Raw genomic sequence first — 27,823 nt, forward strand, 5'->3', positions numbered from 1 at the left:
ATGAGAGAAAAAAAAAAAAAAAACAGCATAAAAATGCACAAGGAGAGAATCACAAAAGCAAAATTAAAAAAATGAAAACAAGAGCTGCTCTCAATCATGCAGGCATTGCAGGCATTTTTCCAGATTCCTACTTAAGAGTGTAATGCCTACTGAGCAGTAATCACATTGTCTTGGTATGTAAAAAAAACAGGTAATAGACATAACCAGATTTACAGCAGAAAATGTGATCCTGAACTCTGCAGTGGTAGAGACATTTATCAAAATTACAGTTAGGACTACAGTAAACAGAAAGATTACTGGGGATCAGAGAAAAATATCATGATATTTCGTAATCTCCAGAGCAGAGTTGCATTACTAAGCATTAGAGAATGACTCAGTGCCCACATCTTCCAGCGAGAGGAATAAAGAGCAGAAAAGCAGTCTGTTAGTGAACTACAAAACAGCACAGATTCTGTGCAACTATCAAGCCTCATTATCCTACTGCTGCAAAAGCCATTTACTGTACTGTAAAAGATCAATACAATGTTGAGATACTGAGGGATGTATATCCTCAGTCAGAGTAAATGTGAGCATCAAGTGCATAGTTTTAGCAAGCTGGAAGAAATAAGTTCACCACATGTACAACTAAGTTGCATTACACTTGGATATTATGTAAATAAAAATACTTCAGCTTGGAGGCAGCAGTTAAATGAGCTTATTTGAAAATAAACAAAAACAAAAGCTTCTGTTCAGTAGAGTAAAAAGCTGAGAAGCTTCACAAGTGCAATGCCTCATACCACTGTCTTGTAATCTATCATAAGGGACTTTCCACATAACCAAAACTGAACATTCACAACCTCTGTCCATTCCATCGGAATGCCCCATCCCTGGCAGCATTCAAGACCAGTCTGAATGGGGCTTTGGCAACCTGGTCTAGTGGGACAAGTCCCTGCCTATAGCAGGGAATTCAAACTAAATGACCTTAAAGGTCTCTTTCACCTCAAACCATTCTATGATTACTTATTCAAGCATATTTTTCCCCTTCATTGTAAGTTCTGCCAGAAGTGCTGCTGACCAGCAATTACAGTATCCCTGAACGGAACAACTGTCTTGCTCTGCTTTAATGATTCAGTGCAGCAAGTCTTTCAGCAAGTAAGAGTAAAATTATTTCCTATTAACAGCTGGTAACTCATTTCTTCCCCTCTTTCCTTCAACCTTTTTGTTTCTTCAATGGTGTTTACCACTATCAATGCAGACTGAGCAGGATCAGACTGGTATGCCCAGAAACAACAGGCCCATACGTTCTAATTTGACATCAGTAAGTAAAATCTCTTCACCTCAACTGGCTCACTGAGATGCTCAGCTACATCACCTAGGAGAAGCCAAGCACATACTTCACAATACCACTTAACTCTGCAACTAGCATCACAGACAAATAATTTTAAGATGAACTACACACCTTCTGGCATTAAGAATATCAAAAGAACTTTTTAAAAAAAAAACAAAAAAAAAACAACAAAACAAGAATCACTGAGGAGCAAATAGTAAATTCTACCTAAAGTTTAGCAAAACATGACTTTAAGGGAACAGAAATTTGTTAAAATCAGTTTTCAGGTCCAAAGACGGGCAACAAGGCTTGCAAAGAGCTTGGAGAATATGCCCTACAAGGATAGAGTGAAGGAACTGATGCTGTACAGTCTGGGGAAAAGGAGGCTGAGGGGAGACCTTGTTGCTCTCTTCCAGTATCTGAGAAGTGCTTACAGCAAGGGTGGGGTTGTCTCTTCTCATGGTGACAGGAGGAGGGGAAACGGCCTCAAGTTGCGTCAGGGTAAGTTTAGGTTGGATATCAGGGAAAACTGCTTTACAGAAAGGGTTGTTAAGCACTGGAATGGGCTCCCCAGGGAGGTGGTTGAGTCACCAAGCCTGGATGTGTTTAAAAACCATTTGGATGTGGTGCTCAGGGACATGATTTAGCAGAGAGTTGTTAGAGTTAGGGTAGTGTGGCTGGACTCCATGATCTTTAAGGTCTTTTCCAACCTGAGCAATTCTGTGATTTAATGTCTACGTGGTTATGAGAGGACAGCAGTGCAGATTCATCATAGCATAAAGAAGCTATGCCAAGGTGTGTCAAATCCAGGCTACTATGAAACAACACATTTCAAACACTTAAGCATTTATGAGATAGAAGCAGAACCAAGTAGATACCAAATGAAAAGGAAAATGACAGTCACGGAATTTTAGATGGGGAAATAAAGAGAACTGCATAAAATCTGTGCTGACTATATACAGGCTACTTAAATACCTCAATCATATGCCAATTTATTTTCTGAAGTGCAAGTCAGCATGCATTAGGTACTAGGATACAACACAACAGTTGTCCAAGCAATCAGCATATGCTATCCTGACCAATCACCTACACAAGTCATTTAGGACAAATGGGAGGCTCTACCAAAAGCGTAATCAGCAGCCTACAGACCAAATTCAGCATGGCATTTGCAGAAAAAAAATCTTAACTTTCAAAAGTCAAGAAGTTTATCTAGAAGCATTTGTGACTAAAAGTTCTGCCTTCAGTTTCAGCTTATTAAATACTTCACATAAATTATATTTCTGTGTAAGGAAAACATACTCAGCCCTAGAAATACCAATAGATAAATAATAGTAACAAAGGCACTAGTTCATGAAAAAGCTGCTAAAGAACTGAAGCAGCTTGCTTATATTTACTAGTTTCCTCTTTAGTACCATTTCTTAGTGTATGCTACCAACCTCAATACCACTTTGTCTTGCTAGTTTTACAGCTGTGTTGTAGTAACCACAGCGCAGGAGGTGTTCCACCATCATACGGTCCATACGTTTCTTCTTCCACATGTTTGCAGCAGCTGGCTGGTCACTACTGTGTTCTTTCAGGTGTTCAATCCTACGTTTGCAGAGTTTTGCACTCTCATCTTCAGCCTGGATTGATTCAACTGCCTAAAAAGCAGAAGTTAACAGGAACAAATCAGGGCTATACAATTTCAATTGGCTTTTAAAAAATAAAATAGGAATTGTTAGTAAGCGTTCTTTGTATAGTTACTCTTTCTGTAGTTACTCTTGATAGCATTTCATTTAGAAAGACAAATCTCATGGTAGCACATCAGTTTCAGCATATTTGGTCCACTTTTGAGACACTGGCATACTATTAACAGACACTTTTGACACAAGTTACTTATGAGCACATGCACATTTAATCAGTTGCTTTTTTCTTACTAGATGAATGTTAAGAGAAAAAAAAGCAAAATACATTTTGGCATAAAGTTGTCTAACAACCTGCAAAGACCTTCATGCATGTTCACAGTCACCTGGAACTCATGAATTTCCACCTCCAACTTGTGCATGGCTTCTTCCTCAAGCAGCTGTCTTACTGAATTACGCCTGCTAAGCAGTGGTGTAGAGTAAACCCACATTATTTCTAATGTACTGGAGCCATTTTAATCAGTTCCTACATTAATGAAAATTATACAAACATTTGGTCTTTTAGCAACTTTAATTCAAGGGTCTTAAAGGAATTTTTCCAGTATTATTAGCACTACCAATATGGTATGATTTTACTTCTACCACTCTGGAAGCACATCTCTGTTAGGAGCCTTACTTGGGAAAAATAACTGTACCCAAAGGAAGAACAACAACACTTGGAGTTGTTCTATTTATGTCCCTTGCAACAGAAATTATTCTACTCCAACATTTAAATTCACATATTGGCATGCCTAGTGCAAAAGAGACAGCAGTATTCCCATATCAGAATCACAGAAGGCCAGGGTTGGAAGGGACCTCAAGGATCATGAATCTCCAACCCCCTGCCACAGGCAGGGCCACCAACCTCCACATTTAATGCTAGACCAGGCTGCCCAGGGCCCCATCCAACCTGGCCTTGAACACCTCCAGGGACGGGGCATCCACAACCTCTCTGGGCAGCTGTTCCAGCACCTCACTGCTCTCTCTGTAAAGAATTTCCCCCTGACATTCAACATAGATCTTCCCTCCCTCAACTTCAAACCATTTCTCCTTGTCCTGCAGTTATCAACCCTTTCAAAGAGTTGAAACTTTATTATTAATTATTTTATTATTAAAACCACCAAATATTGTGGTCAAGCTTGTTCTGATTCAGCCTTGAAGTTCCATAGTCGACTACTAATGGTTCAAGTTTTACCAGGCAATTTTACTACAGTTGTATCTGTAATTTAAAACTTGCTGACTCCATATACAGCACCTGTCAGACATGACCCATAGTTGTCAACAGAACACAAGAATGCTTGCAGTACTTTTATATGCTTGCTAAGGTAAAAGCAAACTAGGAAAGGTAGTAGAAGATGGAACCTATCTGTGATATCTCACCAGCAATGCAGGTTCAAGTTGGGCTACTTTACCTGGGGTAATTTAAGCTTGCTGGCTTTGTGTTTGAGTACCTCCACGACTACAGGAACAAGAAATACCATGAAGTTCTCTCATCCAGACACAGACCAAAAAACCTGGGTAATTTTAGGCAGCCTACATCACGCTCCACACTGGCATGGCTCCCTTCGAAGTTATGCACCCAGGCTACAATGTCAACCCCAGCTGACACCTTCAGCTGCAGAAGCACAGGTTGATTCCAATCATTTCTACAACATATGTTCACCTACAAGCTTCCATCTAAAACACCAGTCACTATACAAGATGTTTTGCTGTAATTCATAAAAATAACCCAGCTTGCAGAAATTTATATTAATAAATTCAGTTTTATTTTGTAACATAGTCTGGAGATTAGTATTTCATTTATGTTAGAGGTCTCCCCCCCCCCCCCCCCCTTTCCAGCAAGTAAACAAACAAACCAAAACATATTTTCACTTCTCAGAAGTCTGCAGCATTATCAGATGTGAAGACAACCACAAGAATTATTCTGAATACAACAAGGAGAACTCAGGGCAACCAAGCATAAAGGTTGAACCTGTTCTCATTTCAAAGGGCTCACTTCATACAGTTTTGTACCTGGATTTATACAGCTCTTGCTGTTTTGGCTTCTTTTGATCCTTCTAATGCAGACAAACACTAGATATTCTTCAAAACTCTTTTTAATCTATCTGGACTTGCCCTGCTGGACATTAATAAAACTTGAAGGAACAAGCATATTAAAAAAAAAGGGTAAAAGAGAAAAAACAAAGGCCTAAGCTGCTCCAGGATCATTTTCAGAGCCCAAGAAACCCACTGTGCTGAAAAGCTCCTTTTTAAGAGGGAGGAAGGTGTTAAGTAAAGGATCCATCCAGTTCTATTATGGCCATCTCAGCAGTTCATCAGATCCCTGTCTAAACACAGAAGGAAGCAGAGATCCCACTTGCATCCAAAGGCCCTAAAGAAAACAATCATTTTTGCTCCTGGCAGGGATTACAGAGAAGACAGTTGGAATCTTCAGCAGAAGCAGGAGCTTTATTTCAGAAGACTCGCTGTTGGTTAACAGCCATTTATTTTTTGCCTGTTGTCCTTCCTGAGAAGATGCAAGATTTCCCACAGTCTCTCAAAGCAGTTAAAAAAAACGAGCCATTACAATGAAGCCTCAGACCCAAAGCACTCCACAGTTCCTTCAGACACACTCCCAAAGTCAGCAGATCTAACAAGTAAATAACTTACTCCTCCACATCATTACTGCAAACCTACAAGCAAAAAATCTAACACCTCTTTTAGAAACTGTAATTTCTTTCTGTATGCAAGTGAAAAAATCCACTTCTTTTAAAGCCTCTTGAAGTCTCACAAACCAAAGATGAAAATACAACAATTAGATTTATGAAGGGTTTTGCAGCTCAGCTATTTCAATGCCTAAATAACTGCTAAAGTAGAAAACTCCAAACCAGCATATGACAGTGTTGCTTTTACATTACAAACCTCTGAAGTATTTTGATGCTTCACTTAATAGTCTCAAGATCTATATCTGTTTGCTACTTCATTTAAGTTTTAATGAAATGCCTTCACTAACATTTGTTTATTTTTAGAGGAGCACTGCTCTAATGCCAAGAGAGCTATTTTCATTCTTCTGCAATATATATGTCAAGTAATTTTCTGATGAATTTCAGGATGAGTAATATTCCCATCCAAAACATAGATGCACTATTCCACATATATTTATAACTCATTCTTTTTGGAAATATGCAGTATAAGCACAAAAGTCTGGATGCATTTCAGACAAGCATTCTAGTTTAGCAGTTAGAAGTGTTACTTTGCTGAACCTGGTTTAAAATGCTTCTAGCAATACTCCCAAGGAACTTCCTAACCTGCTGGTTCATTGTCTACAAGAAACATTCAAGTCTCCAACCCAGAACACCTCTCACTTTCCTCTGTAATGAATCCTCAGCACTGTGTACAATATCCACTGGAGTTTGTGTATTTTCCAGTCTCCTCTTTGACTTGACTATCCTCAAGTGATAAATGAAAGCAACTGCACAAATTTTTCTTTTAAGTGAGCAGGAATTGGTACGAAAATTCATTCTGCTGCTGTTTCTTTTCTGTATGCAGAGAAATTGATTTTCAAGACTATTAACACATGAATTTTACTTCTCCATTTTTCAGTTATGACAGTTATAACACTGTTCATAAGTGCAGTGAAGCAAGGTTCAGTACATTCTTAGGTTCCCCCCACATTCTATATTCTCTGCTTAAGTGCATACCTTGAGAAACAAATCAAAGCAGACAGCATTGCAGAAAGACACTCGACAAACCTTGCAAAGACAAAAGAGTAACCAGTAGAACACCTCTTACCTTTCTTTTCAGCACGCTGAGTTTCTCAACTACTCCATCTAGGAGACTAACAACAGAATCCACAGCAGGACAACTGCTCAGTGTCTTCTCCAGCTCTGCCACGACCATCGTAACGTGACTTGTCTCTCGATCAATGTTTTTCTGCGCAGCTCGAAACCGTTTGTTCAGTGTTTCATACGGCACCTGAATGAGAAACACAAAGTCATTAGGATTTCTGTATTTAAAAAAAGTCAGGTCTTCTAGTTAAACTTCTATCAAGTTTAGTTAATGACCTGAGTTTTCATTTCAAAGCCCTTATTTAAGCTCTTAGCATGGTGCTAACACACTTCAAAGATCACGAAAAACAGTGACAGGAAATAAGCTTGGAGATTTTCTGATACCCATGTCACTTATCCTGCCTTGACTGTAGCAAGCACCAATGAAAACAGAAAGCAAGGAAATGTGTGTTAAAAGGAAAGCTACAACTAAACTATCAAGAGAACACCCTTCAGAACAGGATTTTGATGGGTTATTTCTTTCCAGCAGGAGTTCACAAGATAACTGCAAATTACATTCTGAAAAACCATATGTTATGCATATTGACTCCTGAAACAGCTAGAGATGATACATCAATAGTTATCAGGAAATGCAATAGATATACTAGTTGCTTCTACACAAAAGACTACTTAAGACCACTTTCAATACTAGATCTGCTATGAATATAATGCTAAGAGAAACTTCATGCAATTAAGTTTCCCTTCAGTGAAAAAGCCTATTCCATATGACTCAGTTCAGTCAATTACTTTAAAATTCCATACCTTGGTTTAAAGATTAATTGCTCTTGGAAGTCTTTTGTCCTCTTATTTGTCCCATGTGTTTACAAAACATTCATATCAAAACTGCTGTTGATAGCAGGTAAAAGCACAAATGGAAGTAATGTACAGCCCGGTCAAATTTTATGGTACTAAAAGAATTGGACAAAACAGCGTTCAGCAGTTCTCCATCACGACGCTTCCATTACAGTGAGCACAAGCAACTCAAAGTTGTTAGAACTGCTCTGTTACTTCAGAGCTCCAATGGTAACACTAACTCTAGAACTAAACATTCTGCTGCTGCACACAACTCATCTGTATCTCATCTTGAAGAAGTCCTTTGGGTCATTACTATAATCCTGATTGCTTATTGCTGACGAAAGGCATAAGTTCACTAACCACCAGACTTGTGACTGAAGATAAAACAGGAAATATAAATCAGAGTTCTGTTTGGTACATATCATGTGTATTACAAATCCCTCCAGTTTCATCATTGCTAATCACATTTTATCAAGTCTGCGAATCCATTTTCTTCCTTCTAATCATCTGCATGCAAGAAAGTATCCCCAGGGTCCATCTCTTCCCAGGCTCTAGGGAACAATGACACAGCACAAGCACTGCAGTTCACAATTAGAAATGCACTGAGAAACAGCTCAGGCTCAGCATAAGGAAGATGAGCTTCCTAAGACTTCACACAACCTGTAACAGGTGGATCTTATTTGCCGTGGGAGTGTAACAGTAAGGTTACATTGGTAACCTTATTGATAAGGTACCACAGGACTTCTCCTCCTGTCACAAACACTTCAGTGTTTCACTTCACTGCAGTGCTTTTTTGCCACCTCAGAGACCCAAAAGGCAGAACAAACCTTTACCATGGGAAGTACCACTATGAAGCACTATTTTTCCCTGTAACGCTCCTAAAAAAAAATCCCAGCACCACAATCCCCCAGGCTGAAAGTATGTGAAATAAAACACCACGAAAGGCTTGCCTCCATCATGATCCATCTTTAGCCCTCACCTTCCTGACTTCCACAAAAATAAATCAATAGTTTCAGAGCTCCTCTGCAGACACCATGTGTTGCATAGGGGCACGTGGTTTTGAATACGTTTCATAGTAGAAAACCTTGTTTCCAGCTTCACAGCTTAATGCCAAAAAACACTCTGACAGTACCTTCCTTGACCCCCCCCAATCCCACCCCCATATTCTTACTATTCATTAAAAAATACATTTTCTTCAGTTACCTGTATTTACTGGGTTTACTTTCTGCAAGCAGTTTTGCCCATCAGCTTTCCACACCACACTGAAGACATGCTTCAGTCAACACCTGCAGAAGTTTGAGGTACCTCTGACTATCAAAAGTGGTTTTGTTTAATTCTGAAGACACTTACCCTTACCCTTGAAAGCCTTACCCTTAAGCTCCCTTTTCCTGAGTTTCTTTGCAGCATACAAGAGCAATAACACTTCCCGTTTCCCATGCTCTGTCTCTGCCGCACACAAGTTTCTGGCACGCTCTGTGTTCCTATGACATTTAGAACAACTGGACTTTCAATTTCAGCTGACATCCTTACACATTTATATTGTGTCAAGGTACAATAGGTCTTTGATTCCTGTTTTATCCATTCCCCATCCTCCATGTCAAAGATTTTTACAATCTGATGTGGAAGAGGCTAAGAGCTGAATAATTTTACCATATCCTCTAGAATTAGATACAGATATTTCTAAACAATTTAACATATCAAGGGAAATGACTACAAGTAAAAGGACATACTTGTACAACTGCTCAATCTTGACCACTTGTCCTGTTGTTACCTGCAGCCTGAAACCACAGAACTTTTCAAAAGGCTACAGGCATTACATCAGTAAGTTTACAATTTACTCCAATACTAAAAGTAAATGGAAAAAAAAAGTAACCAAGCTGCTACAGACTACCAGAGACATAACACTTCTACTGCCCCTACCTTTCCATGACCAAATCTGGATGAAACAGCTATCCCTAATCAGGGCAACTAGTTTACAGAGCTCAGCCTGATTTAAAATCACTACTTTAAGAGAAAATAAAAAGGAAAACACCACTAAACATCAAACAGTTTGAAATAAAGCTGCAAGAGCTAACAAGAATGTATTTTGGAAAAAGCTCAATACCAACTTGTCCTACTCACTGAAGCTGGAAAATATACATTACACTTACAAGCACACAAAAGGACCAAAATTTGCAGGCAGCATGTGTGAATTCAGTGTCACTAAATCAGTTCTGCATCATTTCCTCATCAACTTTCACAGCTGCAGATACACCATCCAAGAGAAGCATGCACTAAAACAAGTCCAACTTAATTCCAACTCCTCTGAAGATCGAAGTTACAACAACCTACACAATGGATAAAGTCACGGAAATAAGTTTTCCAAGATCCAAATTTTCCTACTGAAGCATTAAGGACAGCCCGCTTGGCTGGAGACTTGTGCACACAACTGCTTCTAGGTGCTAAGTACTAACAGAGAGGCAGACATAACTGAATAATCTGATCCAAGTGTTTTCTTCATTGCAGCCATTACTTCACTCTGCAGTGTGAGCAAAGCAAGCCAGAAAGCTTTGGCAGAGCATGTTCTGGGACAGCACAACCACTTGTAGCTCTGGAGACAATCTTAGGAGAGAACTCTTCCGGGTCTTAAAGCTGAAATCAGAAGAAGAGGTGGAAAGAAAACCCTGAGAGCTACACCTGACTTGTTCTCTTTTCCTTCCACTCAGATGAAAAACACAGCTAAGAACATACAGCAGCAGCTTTAAGCTTATACTTAGGAACTCCACTGCAGCATTAACTGCCGTGCCTTCACCCATATATGTACATAAGGTGCTAGGGCAAGACTGATTAAGGCTAAAAATAATGGTTTCAGTCTGATTAGATTGATTGTCAAATCGTGTAGGAGCAGTGGCTAGGACTGTTGAACAATACATTTAATATAGCACTTGAAATACCTTTAAATATACTGATGGCTGAATTTGAAATTAACTACTAAATACAATTTCCATCAAACTACACTTTGGAAGAAGCCATTCATTTACTAAATGAGGCCATTTTCTCGACATTTTCTAAACGCGTAACGAAACTAAGGAGAAACAGCAAGTATTAAATGCTTGCATATATTGTATCCTGATGGTTAGCAGGCTGTATACATTTCTCAACCGTTTACTATCAGATTTTAGAAGAATCAATGCAGAAATATGAACAACATCATTAAGTCAAAACAAGCAATCCTCTATACAACATTTAAAGAATCTCATTTAATTTTCTTCTAAATGCACCTACATGCACATATTTAGTACTCTACCCATAAATCAGAAATATAGAAACAGACTGCCCACAAAGATTTACCTCAAGCCAAACTTCTTCATAGCTTCAGTGAAAACTGACTTACAAAAAAAAACAACACATGCCATAAGGAGATACCATCTTCAGTCTTCAGCATTACAGGACTAGTGGAACGCATATCATTTTCACCCTCACAGAAGTTCCATGATTATAGCGATCAAAGCTTCAAGATCTCCACTGCCTCAGAAGTATTTAACATCAGTGGGAATCAGAGAAGCAGCCTGGACTTTGCCACTTTTAGTACCTGGAATTCCACTAAGCAGCTTAATGACATCTTGAGAACCTTGTAATGCTTTGGCTGTTCAGCAAACCCACAGCTTCCACAACAGTCAGTCACTCCTCTTTCATTAGGCACTGGGGTTTCCAAACATACTTTCTCCCAAATACAGAACCTTTTATGTATGAAATTAAAATAAAATAACTATGGCAAAATGATTTTTGCAAAGGTGTTACACTAACCCAGCCACAACAAAAAGCAGGCTGAGTCACAACTAGAAATGCAGTGCTCCCTATCATCATGGTAAACAGACATCCATTTTATTCAGCTGCAGTTCCACTAATAAGCAGTTTAAGTGACAAAGGCTTTACAGACAGATCAGCAGAATAATGAACATGAAGAAAAGCATCGAGCTGAAAGTGTGCCTTAGCAACAAAGGACAGTAAAGCCTCAGCAGTAAATGCTGCCACTGTCTCCACTTGCCAGGTTTTCTCCCAAACCTTTCAACTCCTGTACCAAGCAACTGGTCAGGGCAGGGGGGTTGGATGCATAGAACACTAAGTGGGCTTAAGGAAAGGAGAAAATGACACTGCAAAGCTGTTACCACCTCTCTGAAACATCATGGCAAACAAAGAAAGTCCTCAGTGACTACAGAAGGGCACATTTATTGCATCTCTTCCAAAAGAGAACGTGGAAAACGTGGTCTTTTAGTTTCTTTGTAGCCAGACTACAGAGATGCAGGCTGAATGAGTGGAATATAACCTGGGTTTGAGACTGACTGGACAGCCAGGCTTAAACAACAATGATCAGTGATTGAAAATCCACCTGATGACTTACAGTATCTGACTCCCAAGGACTGCTATCAGCTCCCATATAAACGTCTTCATCACTGATCTGCATAATAGGACAGAATCCACAGGCTCACGGAGGACAACAAACAGCCAAAGTGCTCAGTAATGCTGGATGGTAGAGCTGATATAAGAAAAAGTCTGACAAGCTGGAGAAATGCACTAAAAGCTTCATGAAATTCAATAAGTCAAAAACCAGAGCTCTGCACCTTGCACAGAACAGTTCCATAGATTAGCAGAGGCTGCAGAATAACTGGCTAGCACTACCTCCGAAGAAAATGATGCAGAAGTCCTGATGGATGACAGGCAGGACTGGAATAAGCAACAGACTCCTGAGGCACAGAAAGTTTACCACATACTGGGCTGCATTAGCAACACTGAGGACAGAGGTTTGAGAGGAATGATTATTCTCTATGCTCAGAACTCCAGCATACTCATTTAGAATATTAAGGCTGTTTTTCAGGGCCCTTCACCATTCCATATAGATGAGTACAGCAGGAGGACATGAAATCAAGAGACTAAGAGAGGCAGACTTGTTTCACCTGTAGAAGAGAAGGCTACAGGAAGCAGGGAGGGGCACGGCCTGATAGCAGTCTTCTGCTACCTAAACATGAGTGACATAGATAAGAGCTTCCCAGAGTTACAGTAAAGAGGAAGGAGGCATAGTTGACAAGTGTCATGTGAAGATATGAGTGGCCACAGCAGGTGAGACCAGAAGTCCCTCTACAACTGTCCTTCATCTGACAGCATCAGCACTTGAAAAGGCAAGAATTTACTAATCCCAAATGGTCTCTTAAGACTATCTGAATAAGAGGTGGGAGTTTTATAGTACAAACACCACAGGTTTATCATCCATGAGCTCTTCTGGTTGTTCTTGACCTGCAGAATTAAAGCAGTGCAACATCCTACAGTGAGGCATTTCACTGTTTCACGCACTGTGTGAAGAAACACTTGTTGGTTTTCACTTATCATTTACTAGCCTCATTTGAAACCATTCAGTTCGTTTGGAACAGAAAAGCACGTTCACCATCCCCATGACCCTCATGCTGTCTCTTAAGACTGAAGATGCTCTCCATTCTTTGAAGACAGCCATCCACATCTCTACTCATTCTTACCCTTCTGTGGACATTTTCCAGCTTCACTGCATCTTTCTTCAAGATGAGCCAAGGAAGAAAGTCATTCTAAGAATGATACCATGCATTTTTACCACTACAAAAAAAAAAAATCAGTCTCTTAATTTTTCTCCCTTTCTAAACACTTAACTTGATCTTGCGGACTGTTCACAGAACATTCACTATAACCCTTAAATCTCACTAAGCAATAATGAAGACTTCAGAATCTTTTATTTTACATACAAAATCATTTTTCCTCGCACAATCTCAAACAACTGTAACAAACATTTACCTACACTCAATTTCACTTATTTTAATACCTCTACCATCTCTTGTCCAATGCCTCACACTTAGTTTGCATCCATAATGCTATAATTACCTCTGTATCATCAGGGAAATGGAATCAACTCAGTACTTGTTCTCTGTTCCAAGCTGTTCAAGGCAAATATCAGCAGTTCTAGCAGAGACTAGAGCAGAACACTAATATTAACTTTATTCTGTGCAAGGCTGGCTACTAAACCTTGATGTTTATTTCCTCTCTTCTGCCCAATTACCAATCCAGTTAAAAGCTTCTTTCTTTCAAGAGTTCCTGGTAAGCGATACCTACTAAAAGCATTCTAGAATACTAATTAGCAAAGTGTCATCCACCCCCCCCTCCCCCCCCCCCAACTTCTTCCTTTATTTTTAAAAGATTACAGAAACCCAGGATTTTTGCATGGGCTGACTCTCATTTTTTGGCCCTATTAACTAATAGGGAGCTACTTTATTAGGACCTTAGGACCATTAGGACTTAGGAGCTGCTTTATTAGGAAGAATAGTTTCTGCTCATCAATAAGCTGCTGGATGGAAGGGGAAATCAATCACACAACTCACAAAAATTTCCTTAAGGAAGCAGAATCATTGAAACACATCCTTCTACTTTGTCACAGCTGTCCCCAAAAAAGCAAAACAAAACACCTCAGTACTTCAGGAAGAAGTGTGTCAAATGCATTTAGCAGAGAGTTTCCAGAAAGCCATGGATACAGGATTGTATGAAAAAAATCTAAGTCAGAGTAGAAACGAGCCTTTATCCCCCCTCAAGTCCTGAGCCTTTGAACTCCAGTTCTCAAACTGTTCTGCTCACATCCTACAGACTGAATTCCTTCTTCACTTGAACTGATTCAAGCCTGAAGAGTTCCACATAATAGCAGAAATTAAAACCAACCAATCTGCCTGACCAGAACATTAAAAAGATCATTCCTATTCCACAGTGATTGCATATAAAAACTACTTAAATTACAGCTATCATTCAACTATTGGAAATTATACAGCAAGAATGATACTTCAAAAACGTCATCACAATGGAAGGAAGAATTATGTGGAAGCACTTCCAAATGAAAGAGTGAAAGCCACCAATCAATCTCTAGCCTTCAGCTAACACGGATTCTCTAAGGTTTATTTTCTAAAAACAAACTTGTTTTTCCACAAAAAAAACTAAGCACAGACAACATCTTTTACATAGGTTTAAAATTTTTGTAGAAGAATAATCCATTCCTCTATTTGATGGAAAGATAATCAGGTCCAGCTTGATAGCAGTACTAACTCATGCAGAGAACTTTAGCTATAAATCCCAACTTTAGTGATGTCTGTATGAATCATCCTCTTTTAACATTAATGCCTCCCAGCTGAAAGCAAGTAAAACTTCTGGCCACAAAGAGTGAATTGTGTAAGTACAGAAAGACCTACACAGCGTATCTCTTCCAGCAAACCCAGCCTTGGGCAGGAAGGAATTTGCAACGGATTTTTAAAACTCTTTTCAGGTACATCAAGTTGGGTAACTGGTGGGAAGGACAAAGAAAAGGAAGATTCAAGAAAAATAAAATAAGAGTCCTACCAGATTAGATGGGGGAAACCATTACAGAGCTATGCTCTCCTTTCAAGGGTCAGAAAAGTGACGTGCTTCCTCTCAACTGTGTTAGCTTATAACACCTGCAAAGCACCAGAGGGTTGTATGAATTTACACATCTTTAAGTCAACCCAACAGAAGATTTTCTGTGGTATAAATAAGCTTTTTCAAATGCAGTGTACTGTGCTTGTATATGAAATTAAGTCTAGCCATAGATAAGTAGGGAAAAGAAAGCAAGGCTGATTAAATGATCTCAAACAAAAGCAAACAAACACAGAAGCAAAGCCAACTTAGTCTTACTTTACGCAAGGGGAAAGAGGAGGAACAGGAACATGGAAGAGAAAAGAAGAATCATCTCCTAAAGTTTGAAAATAAGCAACATCAGAAGGAGGTAAACAGAGTGAGGAAATACTTTTGAGCTTTAAGATGCTTCCTTGATACCGAATTCCATCACCTTGCTTACCATCAACAAAAATTATTACGTGTGGTGCCATTTCAAACATGAAGCAGAGAACACTAAACTGTAGCAAGTTCCCAGTTGAGCCAACAGCACATAAACATTTCTATGCAGAATCACTGAAACTCTTATGTTTTTTTTTTTTCTTTTTATTTCTTCCTCCAGCTCTTAGATAATTCTAGAGCTGAACTGGCATCATTATTTCTAACTCAACTCATCCAAAATGTAAATTATATCATCGCTTATTCACAGAATGAATTATTCTGATTCATAGCTCTTATCAATCCCTTTATTATCCCCTGTAGTGATATTTCTTTCTGTTCCTAGGCAAAATTAGAAAATTAAAAGAAAATTAAAAGAAAGGAGAAGTAACATATATCCAAAATGAGAGGCTTGGAATAATGGCTAGACTTAGGCTGAATTAGGTACAAGTGTGAATATGAATTCTTAAAGATACGGATCAAAAGAGAAAAAATAATTTCACAAGCCTTAAATGCAGCTGTAGATCATTTGGATTTTTTTTAGAAATATTTAAATTTTTTTTTTTTTTTTTGCAGTATAAAACCAAATAGTTCTTAGTTAAAAGTACCAAAGAAAACATCACCACAATATTTGAAGCTGCTACTTCAAAACACTAAAGAGTTAACAGTGAAAGATCTTAGACTGTTCCTCTGCTACACATTTATCAAAAAGGAGCAATTATCCCAAACACTATCCACTTGTACAAACTGCTAGTAGTGTATATCAGTAACTGTTCATTAATATATGTAAGCAGCTTTTGTGTAAGATCTCCAATAAGTTCAAGCAAATGCTTTACGAAGCTGCAGTATGGTCAGCCAGAACCGACCTGCATCCCAATGCAAGGTTGACAGCCACGTGCAGAGTCCTGCCTCGAGCCACACTACGGGCACAGACTTCCCACAACACTGGTTTACAGCCGCTACCTTAAACCACACCTCATAGGAACGCTCTTTGCTCTCCTCCTTTTAGGAGGGGAAATGAAGCTGCCTAAAGCAGCAGCCAACTGGATAAGATCATACAGCAGATCCACACCGTAAGCAAGTCCCTTTCTCTGGTTAAATCCTCCTTTATTCTCCAAACATTTGTTCATTTTAATCACAGCATCACCTGTTTAAATAAAAGCAGTTGCCACTGTCCTCCTCCATGTTTGCACAGCCATGAGCCTTTAGGCTGGGGATCCTCTCTTTGGCCTGACTGCTCCCAAAATAACCAACTCCAGCTGAAGAGACAGCATTGCACCTAACGTATAATTAAGGATTATTGGCTCAGCAGACCTCTATCAGGAAACACGAACAACCAAAGGTCTACTCAATAAGATTACCTGTGTTACTTCAGTGCTTACTGCAGCTTACACAAGGCAACACCCAGAGTGCTCAAAATCAAAGCTGAAGTGAACCAAGTGTGGGATGTGAAACAGTTCTATTATTGGGTACCATGATAAAGATATCCTGACAACAAAACCTTGGTTTATTGAAATAGGCAATAACATACGTCAGATTGGATTAAGTAGCCACTGATACAGCATATTTCACATTCTGTATGAGCAAATACTTCTGTAGGGCGCATCTCAGGCTGTTCATTACGGGAGACCAAACACATAATGAAGGCAGCTTCTGAAGCTTACAAGGATTGATGGATTTTGCCAGTGAGCTCTTTTAAAAACACCCACCTGTGACAACTGCTTCCCTAAGCTTACGGGCTCTAAGGTGCACTGTCATGCTGCTTAATACAGGAACTACTGAAATGAAAGATGGAAGAGGAAAAGAGAATTGGCACTGCGTAGTCCCCAGCATCCAGTAAGGATTCATTCCTCCCACAGAAAGTTTCTTCTTACCATGACAGTTTCCAGCACCAAAACCAATGACATGTCTAGCTCATGGCTCCTTGCTGCCTTAACTGTGTTTTCCTCCTGCACTGATCATTTGCAAATGTATTTTACAGGGAGTGGACAGGGGTGGAAAAGAGACCAAATCCCACAGGAGCCAACTCCTACCCTCGCTGCTTTCCAAGGTTAAACTCCCCCTGCAGTCCCAATACCAGATTTCTCATTGAGCAGAAACACACTGCGCCGAGTGCAGCAGAGCAGCAGCACAAGGCGTCACGCCTGTTTGCTGGCATGCAAGCATGAGGTGTTGAAACAGGAAGTGCATGGTTCAGCAACATACTAATGCTTGGTATGGATATTTAATGCGTGCTGAGTGAGTCACAGCAGCCACTTTGAAGACAGATTTAGTGTGAGATACAAGCACTCACACCACAGAGCTCATTGACTACTATAGCCAGCTTCAGCCTTCCACCTGAGGAGCATTTCAGCCACTTACTGATCAACGACTGCCATGAATTTGCTGTGCAGATACACTGAAAGGGCACTAGGTATTCCAGCTGTATTACCTCGTGTTGTCTGTACCTCTCTCACTGAGCAACTTCTGCTGTTGTACATTCAAAGCCAGACATGCACCACTGAATACTTCTGTCAAATTACAAAGCTATGATTAAAAAAATAAATTCCAATCAAGCGTATAAAGGTGGAAATAAACTTTTCTGCCTTAGCAGGAAAAAAAAGTCGACCAGAGTAATCTGCCATTTTCATTCAAGATTCCACATGGTGGTTCAGCGTGCACCTTCACAGTCTGCAGGTGATATAAAACTTGAAGCTGCTCATATGCCAGATAGTCATGCTGCTGCTCAGAGGGACCTCAAAGGCTGGAGAAAAGGGCAAATAGAACCTCACAGAGTTCAGAGGGAAATGTCAAACCCTGCATTTGGGAACAAACCACCAAATGCAGCAGTACCTACTGGAGACAAACAGGTTGGAAAGCAGCTTTGCAGAGTAGAACCTGGAAGTCAGAGTGGACAAGCTGACTGTGCAACAGTAAGAGGCCTTTAGAGCAAAGAAGGCCAACAGCACCCTGAGTTGTGTCAAGAGCAGCATGGCCAGCAGGGCAAGGAAGGTGAGCCTTCCCTTCCACATGAATTATGCTCATCTGGAATGCTGTAATCAGTTCTGGGCCTCCGCTATAGGAGGGACACAGCAGTGTGCACAGAAAAAGACCAGAGATTACCAGCAGGTTGGAGCATCTCACATATGAAGAGAAGCTGAGAGAACAAGGACTGCTTAGCCTTGAGAAGAAAAGGCTCCTGCTAAACCAAATCCACGTGCACTACACCTGATGGGGACAGGAAAGAAGATGGAGACAGACTACATCTCGTCAGTAAGACGAGAGATAAAGACAACAGGCACAAAATGGAAGACAGAACAACTCCATGTAAGCAATTTTTTGTTTGTTTTAAATTCATAACAGAGGTCAAGCATTAGAACAGATTTGCCCATGGAGGCTGGAGGCTCCATCTTTGAGATTTTCAAGACCAAGCAGAACATGCCCTGTGCAACCTGCTCTAGCTGCCTCCACTTTGAGCTCAGCCGGTTGGAGCGATGCTGTGAAGTCAGGACAGAAACAACATATGTTCTGTTATCTGTTCCCCTATTAAAAGATCAGGTAGACATGGTATTTCCTTGAGAAATTAACATCTTATTAAGTCTGCTGCCAGTATTCCCCCAACACAGCTGCCAACAAAAGAAGCCAATCAGCAGCATCGAGATGATGCTCAAGAATTCTGTGCTTCCACAACTCTCATTTTGACCAACTGTTTTTTTTAAAGCAGATAGCTTTAAAAAACCACAGCTAACCCTAAACTGTTGCAGTGAACAAGAATATCATGACATGATCACCCCTTCTTTAAGATGGAAGACCTTACAGTTTTGGGGTCCTATTCCATTTTTCTTGCTAGTTCAGTTTAATGATTACTCCCACTGCTAAGGATACAGATGAACTATCGAGCTTCTTGTCATCACTTGTTTATTAGTGTTTCAGCAAAGAACCACAATAACAATGCTCGCATTCATTCATTTTTAAGTTGCCAGCCTTCATGTTCTATCCTCCAGCTGAAGCCTGCAAAACTCTTGATCAGCAGGCTTTCTCCACCCCCCACCCCCCCCTTAAAGATTCCACAGCACTTCGAATGAAGAATAGCTGGCAGCCTTCTTGTCCTTGACAAGGAGGAGGCACGCTGAGGAAATACTCAAGCATTATTTTATATGCTTAAATAACTTCTCTAGGTTCATCTGAAGAAGTCAGTTTACTCCTCCTCAGCTGAACTGCTGAAGAACAGCTGAAGCATTTCCACTTCTGCAGCTGCCACAATCCAGCAGTGGCAAAGGGATGTCCCTCTGCAGTTTTAAGCATTCTTCCACATGAAAGGCACTGTGTAGAACATACAGCAAATGCAGAGCTATTACACAACCACTGTCTAGTGATGTCGGCATGAAGAAGCTAGTGGGAGAAAACATGAAGGACATACATATAAGTCTGTAATCTTTTACATTTTCCTCACATCAGGGAAAAATCACCAGTATCCAAAACTCCAGGAGAAATATCTCAAGCCACTGCATTGGTGATCATAATTAAAAGCACAAATGACCATGCATTATTTCACAAAACTGGAAATCAAATCCCCACAGGGGCTCAGTCCAGTGGAAACTTTTAGGCACCTGCCTGCCTCTTAGTAAACAAAGTGGAATTTGCTGTCAACATATTTCAGCAGACTTGAGCCTTCTGTGATCGTCTCTGCCCGTCGCTTTTTCACCTTCACCACTAAATTGTTTTGATACATGACTCATGGTTAACAGCATTTAAGAGGTCATAAGAAAAGCTTTGAGCAGACATTACTATGGCAGGTTTTTTAAGCAAAAAAAAAAGAAAAAAAAAATGCTACCAAGGATTAGAGAAACAACTCAGCAGTTGAATGGGTGCTGGGAAGGATCAATAAACACCAACCTCCCTAGGAAATTTAAAGGGCATCTCACTCCCTTACTGTTTAGCTTCCCAACATTACAAACAACATTCCATCCTTCAATGTATATTTTTGTTCAGATTTGTCAAGAAAAAAGCAGGCTTGGGGGAATGTAAGAATTAGTCCAACACATTCTCCAGCTTTTAAATGGCTGGCACCTTGACAATTCGTCTTAAGTCACAACCAAGAAAACAAGAACTCCCTGATCCTCACTGCCAGTAATTTTTCAGGAATGTAACAAGCAGAGCTGCGATAACAACTGGAATAAGTCTGAAATGCAGCTGTAAAACGATCTTCTTAACTTTAAGGGCCTTCACATTGCTGTGGCCATGGAAAGTGCTAGAGTGCTCTCGAAATGCATTTTAGAAATCAAGATTGATAGTATCAGGGAAACAGTGATGGAAAGATGCCTCTCCATGTAAAAAGAAAAGGGAATCAAGATTTCATTCTTCCGCTTCTTGGAACTAAATTAAAAGCTAGGAGGGTGGGGAATGAGGACATGCACAGGAAGAACACAGCCAAAAAGCCTGCAAAACAAACACTGCTCAAGGCACACAGTACTGACTGTGTGAAAGTGCAGTATGATCTCAGCATCACAAAGTTTAGCTGCAAACCACCTCCTATACACAAAAAGCTGCTGATGCACTGTCCTGGGAGATGCCCAAATCACTGTTCTGCACCACAGCTCCTTTCAACTGCCTCCCTCAGCCATACCTATTAATGTGGTACAACTCCTGCACACACCACCAGTGTCCAAACAAAGGTTTCCACTGATTCCTACGAGCATCATCACCCTTCCAGCTCAACCATTGCTGAAGCAATGACCTCAAGGCTCAGCCTTAAGTCCTTCAGTCCCTTCACCACACCGATGGCCAGAAGCCACCGTCCTTCAGACCCGCACAGCGCCTTCAGGAACACTCTATGCTCTCAGCACAGCTTTGCCTGACCGTAATTACATCGACATATACCCCTACAGGCCTTTTTTTCCACCCCCCTCCACTACATTCACTCCTTTTTTCGCGCGTTTTCCATCCTCGGGGAGGCAGGGAAGGCCATTCTCCCTCCCTTCTCCCTCCCTCCTCCCTCCCCTCAGCACCCCTCGCACTACCACACAGCACCCACGGTCCTCAGCCCAACCTGCCCCCCCCACCCCCCCCCAGCCCTGCCTCCTCCCCACCCCGCAGCGCTCGGGGCCTGCCCCTTCCCCTCAGCGCCGTATTCCAGGCACGTCCCTCGCTCCACAGCGAGAAGCGGAGGAGGGGAGAAGCCGCGGTGGCTCCAGCCGGACGACAGGCGGGGGGGCGGCCGCGGGGAGCCTCACACACACGACGCGGACGCCGCGGTACTCCGAGAGGCGAAAGGGAGCCGGGGAAGCCCCACTAAGGCAGAGCCCTCCGCTCCCCTCAGCGCTCCCCAAGCTGGACGCGGGCGGCTCTGCCTTTCTCCTGTTTGCCGGGCACCCACCTTGAGAGTGGGGTATTCCTGCACCTTCAAAGTCATTGAGAGCTGAGCAGCTGATTCCTGCACCGCCATCTTGGATCGGGCACCAGCCTCCCTCCTCCTCCCCCGCCCTCCCCAGCGCGGAGCGGAGGCAGCTACCTACAGCGCGCGCAGCATGCCGGGCAATAAAGGCCTTCCTCCGCCCCATCACTCATGGAGACGGCGCGAACCAACACTGCTCGCTCTTGCCCGCCCACACTGCTCTTCCTCCTCCCTCCCCCCCGCCGCCGAGCCGTGGTTCGCTCTGCAGAACGGTGGTGGCGGAAGAGCAATAGCGGGGCGAGAGGCACCAACCAATGAAGGCAGTCCTTTCACACGCTCCGTTTATGAGCTTTCATACTGCCTTAGAGCTTGAGAAGCCGCGCTTGATTGGATGGCGCTGTGGGAATGGGCGGGGTCGCCTAGAAACACGGACAAATCAAACGTCTGAGTTAAGGATTACGGCACAGAGATAGGCGGGATATTTAGAGTTGATGGACATCGAACCGCCCAGTCAGTGTAGAAGAGGCGTTCACATTGCCCAATCAGAATCTGTCACAGATATGAGTAGGCGGGACCTAAAAGTAAATTTTGCCGGTGACTTGAAACGGCCGTTTTAACGCTCTCTCGAGGTGTCCGGGAAAAGGAGGGGAGGGACGAGGGGCGGAGCCCAGCAGGGGCGGGTGTTGACAGGCAGGAGCCCGGCCCAAGAGTGTCCTGTCGCTCAGCTGACAGACAGGCGGCTGAGCGAATGGGAGGCGCGGCCAGAGATAAAGGGCGGGGCGGCATGCCCGTAGTGTGGCTCTGTGCATATTGGCCGGGAGGGAAGGGAGGGGGCCGCCCTTAGTAAGTTCCGCGGGGTGGAGAGAGCGAGTGAGAGGCAGTGAGGCGGAGGCGGCGGGAAGAGGTTTAAATAGCGGAGACAGCGTGAGTCCCCCTTTCCTCAGTTCCCTCAGCCCGGCCCGGCTCGGGCTCACCCTTCCCAACCTCTCGCTGAAGGGGGGCGGCCCGGAGCGTCTCCCTCACAGCTATGGGGAGGCCCTGACCCGGCGCCGAGTTTTACCGGTGAGGGGCGGGAGCGGCTGCCTCGCTCGTCGCCTTTCCCCGGGGCAGGGCTGGGAGAGGGCGGCTCCGGCCGTCGGCTCCGCTGCGGCCGCTGGAGCCTGAGAGTGCCGCCTCCTCAACCCGGGACTTCGCACCGGGTTCGTGTTTCGGAGGCTCTTTCTCAATGGGTTCCTCTCAGCGCACCACACGGGGCCGTTCCGCTTCCACGAGTCCCGGGAGCGGTCCCGATGAGGAGCGGCGGTTCCGCGAGCGCACGGAGCGCGCTGGGACGGCGCCGTGCGGGGTAAAGGCGCCGCTACAATAGCGGTCCTCTACTCAGTAGTACGCGGGAACGGCTGCGGCTCCGCACGGCGCTGCCCCTCCTCCCCCGTGACCCCGGCACGGCCCGCAGTCCGGGCGCGGAGCTCCGCGGGGCGACCCTGGGCTGTGCGGCCGGTGTAAAGCCGGCGGCCGCCCGCGTGGGACGATGTTGTCGTGTTTTCCCTCGTTTCCCTAAGCTGTGTAGTTGTGGGATTGCCAGCGTGCGGGAGAACGGGCTGTTCTGAAAGTAACGCCTCCTGTTCTACCACGCCGGCCAACGACATCGGGGCGGGTGTTGGTGGGATGTCAGCACGGGTTGAACCTTCCCACCGATATCCCGTTACAGTTCGTTACCGTGTGACAGATGGCAGCAGAGGGGCACCCTGACAAAATGGCGTCTGACATGGAAATGTTCATGAGCCAAAGGTGTGTCGTTGCATTCCTCTGTGTGGAAAATAATGCCACCCATTGACATTCATTGATGCTCACTGAATGTTTATAGAGACCAAACAGTGGACGTGAGCACTCACCGCCTCTTTGTGCTGCATTTTAGCTCTGGCAACGGTGGTTCACCTCTGCTAGTTCAGGTTTTTGAGCATGGTGCACAGTTTCTTGTTCATACCTGGCAAAAATGCGTAGCTAATGGTGGTGACTGCACTGAAAAACAGTGTTTCATAGCTGAAATTTTGTGCTATCAAATAGTGCTTTGTTCTCTTTGTATCTGTTGTAGTTTCTGTTGGAATAAGTAGGAAACATTACTTTTGGTATGACCTATGTTTCTCTACAAAAGTTCTTTACAGAGAGAGTGGTGAGGTGTTGGAACAGGCTGCCCAGAGGTGCTGTGGATGCCCCGTCCCTGGAGGTGTTCAAGGCCAGGTTGGATGGGGCCCTGGGCAGCCTGGTCTAGCATTAAATGTGGAGGTTGGTGGCCCTGCGTGTGGCAGGGGGTTGGAGATTCACGATCTTTGAGGTCCCTTCCAACCCTGGCCAATCTGTGACTCTGTGAAAGCAAGTTTCTTGATTTGAAAGAGAGAGCTGCTTTTCACAAATGTTTGTTGTTTATAATGTTTGGTAGTGTTCTTCGTTTCCAGTGGACATGGGCCCAGTTGCATTTTCCTCACCCATAGACTGGTGGTAATTAAAAGGAGACATGTGAAGTTGTGTTGCTGTGTGTTAGATTCTCTTCAGGTTTTGACTGCAAACTATTTGCTCGTGTTCACTCTCAGCTCCCCTGATGCTGACCATAATCAGCAAATGTATGCCTGAACATAACATAACATGCCAAGCACATGCCAGGTGCAAAGGCTTTGTTTAAAAGGTTTATTAGTAAATCCATTTGTAGTCGTTACACCTGGGATTAACGCTCATGTCCAGGCATGATCTTGGGGCTGGATTCTGCAGGAGGGTTGGTGTAAGGATGGCTCTGACTCCAGCAAGGCTCTGTGCAGGGAATGGTTTATGTGAGCTTGTCAAACTGAAAACTTAGCTCAGTTGTTGCTGAATTTATGAACGTAATGGTATGGCATTCTTCCTGTTGTTCCAGTCTGCTTTAAATATTCTGTAAGCTAATATTTACAAGGAAATCTGCTGTTTAATATTCTATATCACTGATGTTACTCAACAGCTTTTCAACAGAACTGGGTGCACTTTTAACTCTTCAGATCCCTGTGTGATATGTGCAGGCACTGAAGAAGGGAGTCTTCCTGTGTAATTAGCCCAGCTGTGTATATATTTGTCTAAAAATCTGATTCACACAGATTTTTCGTACGTGATGTCCTCAGTGGTCCTTTTTGTTAATACAGTAGTTGATGTAATGTAACACAAATGTTCTATGGATAAAGGCTGTGTGCTCAGGCTGGACCTGTCTTTAAGTTTGAGAATTACTGGTGATGGTTTGTCAGGCATTAGTAGCCAAAGTTAAAGGGCTTGCTTCGTGGAACAGATGGCCAAGTAACCATCATGTCAGAGAAAACAGCATGTATTCCATGTATTCTTAGTTTAACACAAGAGGGAGCATGTCTAATCTTTAACCTTTAAATATTGCAACTTCGGAGAGGAAGCTTTAATTGTTGAGTGTCAACTAATTTATGTTCTAGGCTCCATGTACAAATATTGATACAACCTATTCATATTTCTGGCATGTTTTCAACTTTAGGTTCTAGCTGTTGATTTATAGTACAGATGCTGGCCTGGTAAATGTGGAGATGAGAACTAAGCTAATGATCTTTTGAGCTTGTTAAAATCTGTAGCTTCCTGCTGAATTTAACAAAATATTTATGGTTGTTTCTATTCGTGGATATGGTTATTCATATACGGAGGTTGTACTTTGTTCGTTAATATTAGGTTAATAAATGTCTTCTGCTTAACCTACCATACAAAGTTATCAAGCCCAGATTTAATTAAATTAAGTTCATTTTAATTGCCAGTATGGCTTTGCTTTTACAGGTCTTGTAAATTCTACTACTCTGTTCATAAATAAGAAACACAAATTTGGAACCATTAAGAAGGTTTACATACTGCATCTTGTTTATTTTTCTTTGTCCCCTAGTGGTGTAAATGGAATAAAAATCAGTTTCCATTTTGTATTTCTTGGCATTGTCCAGTTGAATCATAATCTGTTAATGCTTGTTCTTGTTTAGCATTTTACCAGTACATTAGCTGTTAATTACAATTAAGCAGAGCATACAGAATCCTCCAGCCTTGTTTGAAGATGTCTTAGAGGCATTTCCAGTTGTTTTCCACTTTGCATTGATAGCCTCCATAGCAAGGTGGCAGAAGGGAATGTGCATCTCTGTCTTTTCTCTCTTTAGCACACAAAGCTGCTGTAGGGATTGGGTGTAAGGATTAGGTAGGACGGGGTGTTGCCACATAGGCAAGGAAGAGCTGTCTTTCCTCTGTGTAGACAGGTAGTTATGGTGCTGTCCATGTTATAATGTGGAAGTGGAAGCCTCTGCTTTGTTCTTCTGGTGAGTTAAGATGTGTATGAGATAATTAGAACCTCACCTTTCACATTAATCTCTCTGAATCTTCTGAATGGAAGTTCAATGTTATGTATTTTTTTTTTTTACCATCTACTGCATACATAACAAGGTGTTAATGGAAGTAGTTTGCCTTCAAAATATGCCCAGCAGCTCATTTGTGTTAGTAGGACAGAAATGTGAGGTGACCGATGCTATTTTCAGGTACCTTCAGATATTCAGGAGTTATTACGATTTTTAGGAGATCTATGAGGATTTGGGAAATAAGTTCTTGGAGTATTTTGAGAGCTACTTATTGGGAAAATTGTTGCTGTGTTGAGTTATTCACAGCAACAGAGCATTTGTAAGGGGTTCCTCCACATGGATGGGTACAGTTTCATTTCATGTAATAGATATGAAACAGAGCTGCAGAATCAGAAACTCACAGAGAGCAGGGAGCCTTCTTTCTATGAACAAGTGTTGATCTGCTGAGTTCTGTGAGGATAAATGGGCAAAAAGCACACTTGGGTTTCTTGCCCAACTGTTTTCATCTGTTTTACATTTTTACATTAAATGCACAATTTTACCTTAAAATAAACAACTGATGTGCAGATCAAACACATTGTTTTCTTATTTTAGCATGACTGTGAGGACACTTGGCTTATCAGAGGAAGATGCGGGTGTGCCCAGCAAGCAGCTGAGGCTCCAACATTGCCTGGATGGATGGGAACCAAGCCCTCAGCAGAGGCTGTGGGCAGCCCAGCAGTGTGAGCAGGCCGTGACAATTAGCAGGGATGGAGGAATTATTCCCTGCTTCCAAATTTCGGGTGTTAAAGGATCTGTGAATTTACTTTGATTTAAATATGTGTATACAGAGATGGAGGGGGCTGAAGTACACCACGTAGATAAAACGCTTGTGAAATTTCATTTTTAAAACAGCCCTATTTGCATTAAAAAACAACAACAACAACATTTGGGATGTGCTGCTCTGGTGGAAGTGCTCAGCCTGCTGTGCTCCTGTAACTTTGTGAGTGATGTGGGTGGGTGGGTTCGCGTGCACAGGGAGGGGGCTCACCTTGAAGCCCCCGTTGTAGCCGGCAGCACTTCATTACAGCTCTGAGTCGCAGCCCCTGAGAAGTGGGGGGGCTGAGGAAGAAAGTGCTGACACAGCCCTAACTACGGAGCAGTGCCCTTCGTGCTGCTGCGGCGATTGTCCAGGCTGCGTTGTCTGCTTTCCTGTCATTGTGCCTCGCGTTCTTTTAATTCAGGGCATTTTTTAACTTTGTGAAAGTTTGCCATTATTTAAAGCCCGGAGCGGGTGGGAAGAGCAGAGCGGCGAGGCTGGAGGAGCGGGGACTTGTTCATCTCAGCCTGATCTTGTCAGTAACAGCCGAGCAGAGGGAGAGGGAGAGCAACTCCGGCTGGGGCAGCGCTCCAAAGGTTTGTCTGTTGTTTTTCTGCCGAAATTCCGCCTCGGTAGCGAAGCGTTCGGTATGCGGAGCGTTGCTCGCGATCCGCGGGTTCCGTAGTTGCGAATATGTGTGCGTTTCGGGGGCTGTTTGCCAAAGAGAAGCTTTGCCTGCTTGTGTGTGTGTGTGTGTGTGTGTGTGTGTGTGTGTGTGTCGGGGAGAGCGAGTGTGTTACGGTCGGGAAACGCTGAAGAAGAAGAAACCCTGTTGGTTCTCCATGCAAATGACCGCTTTGGTTGTAACAAAAGCCTTGATGTTGGGCTTGGA

The 27,823-nt window shown here is 42.6% G+C and overlaps 1 protein-coding gene across 3 annotated transcripts in view; it reads right to left on the minus strand.

The window, feature by feature from the left end:
- MAEA (macrophage erythroblast attacher, E3 ubiquitin ligase) overlaps positions 1-21,819 on the minus strand; it is a gene marked incomplete at both ends in the record, with an annotated part of 45,716 nt that extends 23,897 nt beyond the window's left edge. For 2 of the 3 annotated variants that reach the window (XM_079535141.1, XM_079535140.1), the window contains 3 exons: positions 2,743-2,946; positions 6,739-6,921; positions 21,751-21,819. In XM_079535141.1, the coding sequence (XP_079391267.1) occupies positions 2,743-2,946; positions 6,739-6,921; positions 21,751-21,819 (456 nt within the window). The remainder of the gene's footprint in view (positions 1-2,742; positions 2,947-6,738; positions 6,922-21,750) is intronic. The other variant, XM_079535142.1, reaches the window with a different exon arrangement.
- Positions 21,820-27,823: the final 6,004 nt, after the last annotated feature.

Source organism: Tetrao urogallus (assembly GCF_951394365.1).
Source record: "Tetrao urogallus genome assembly, chromosome: 4".
In the NCBI taxonomy this organism is placed as follows: domain Eukaryota; kingdom Metazoa; phylum Chordata; class Aves; order Galliformes; family Phasianidae; genus Tetrao; species Tetrao urogallus.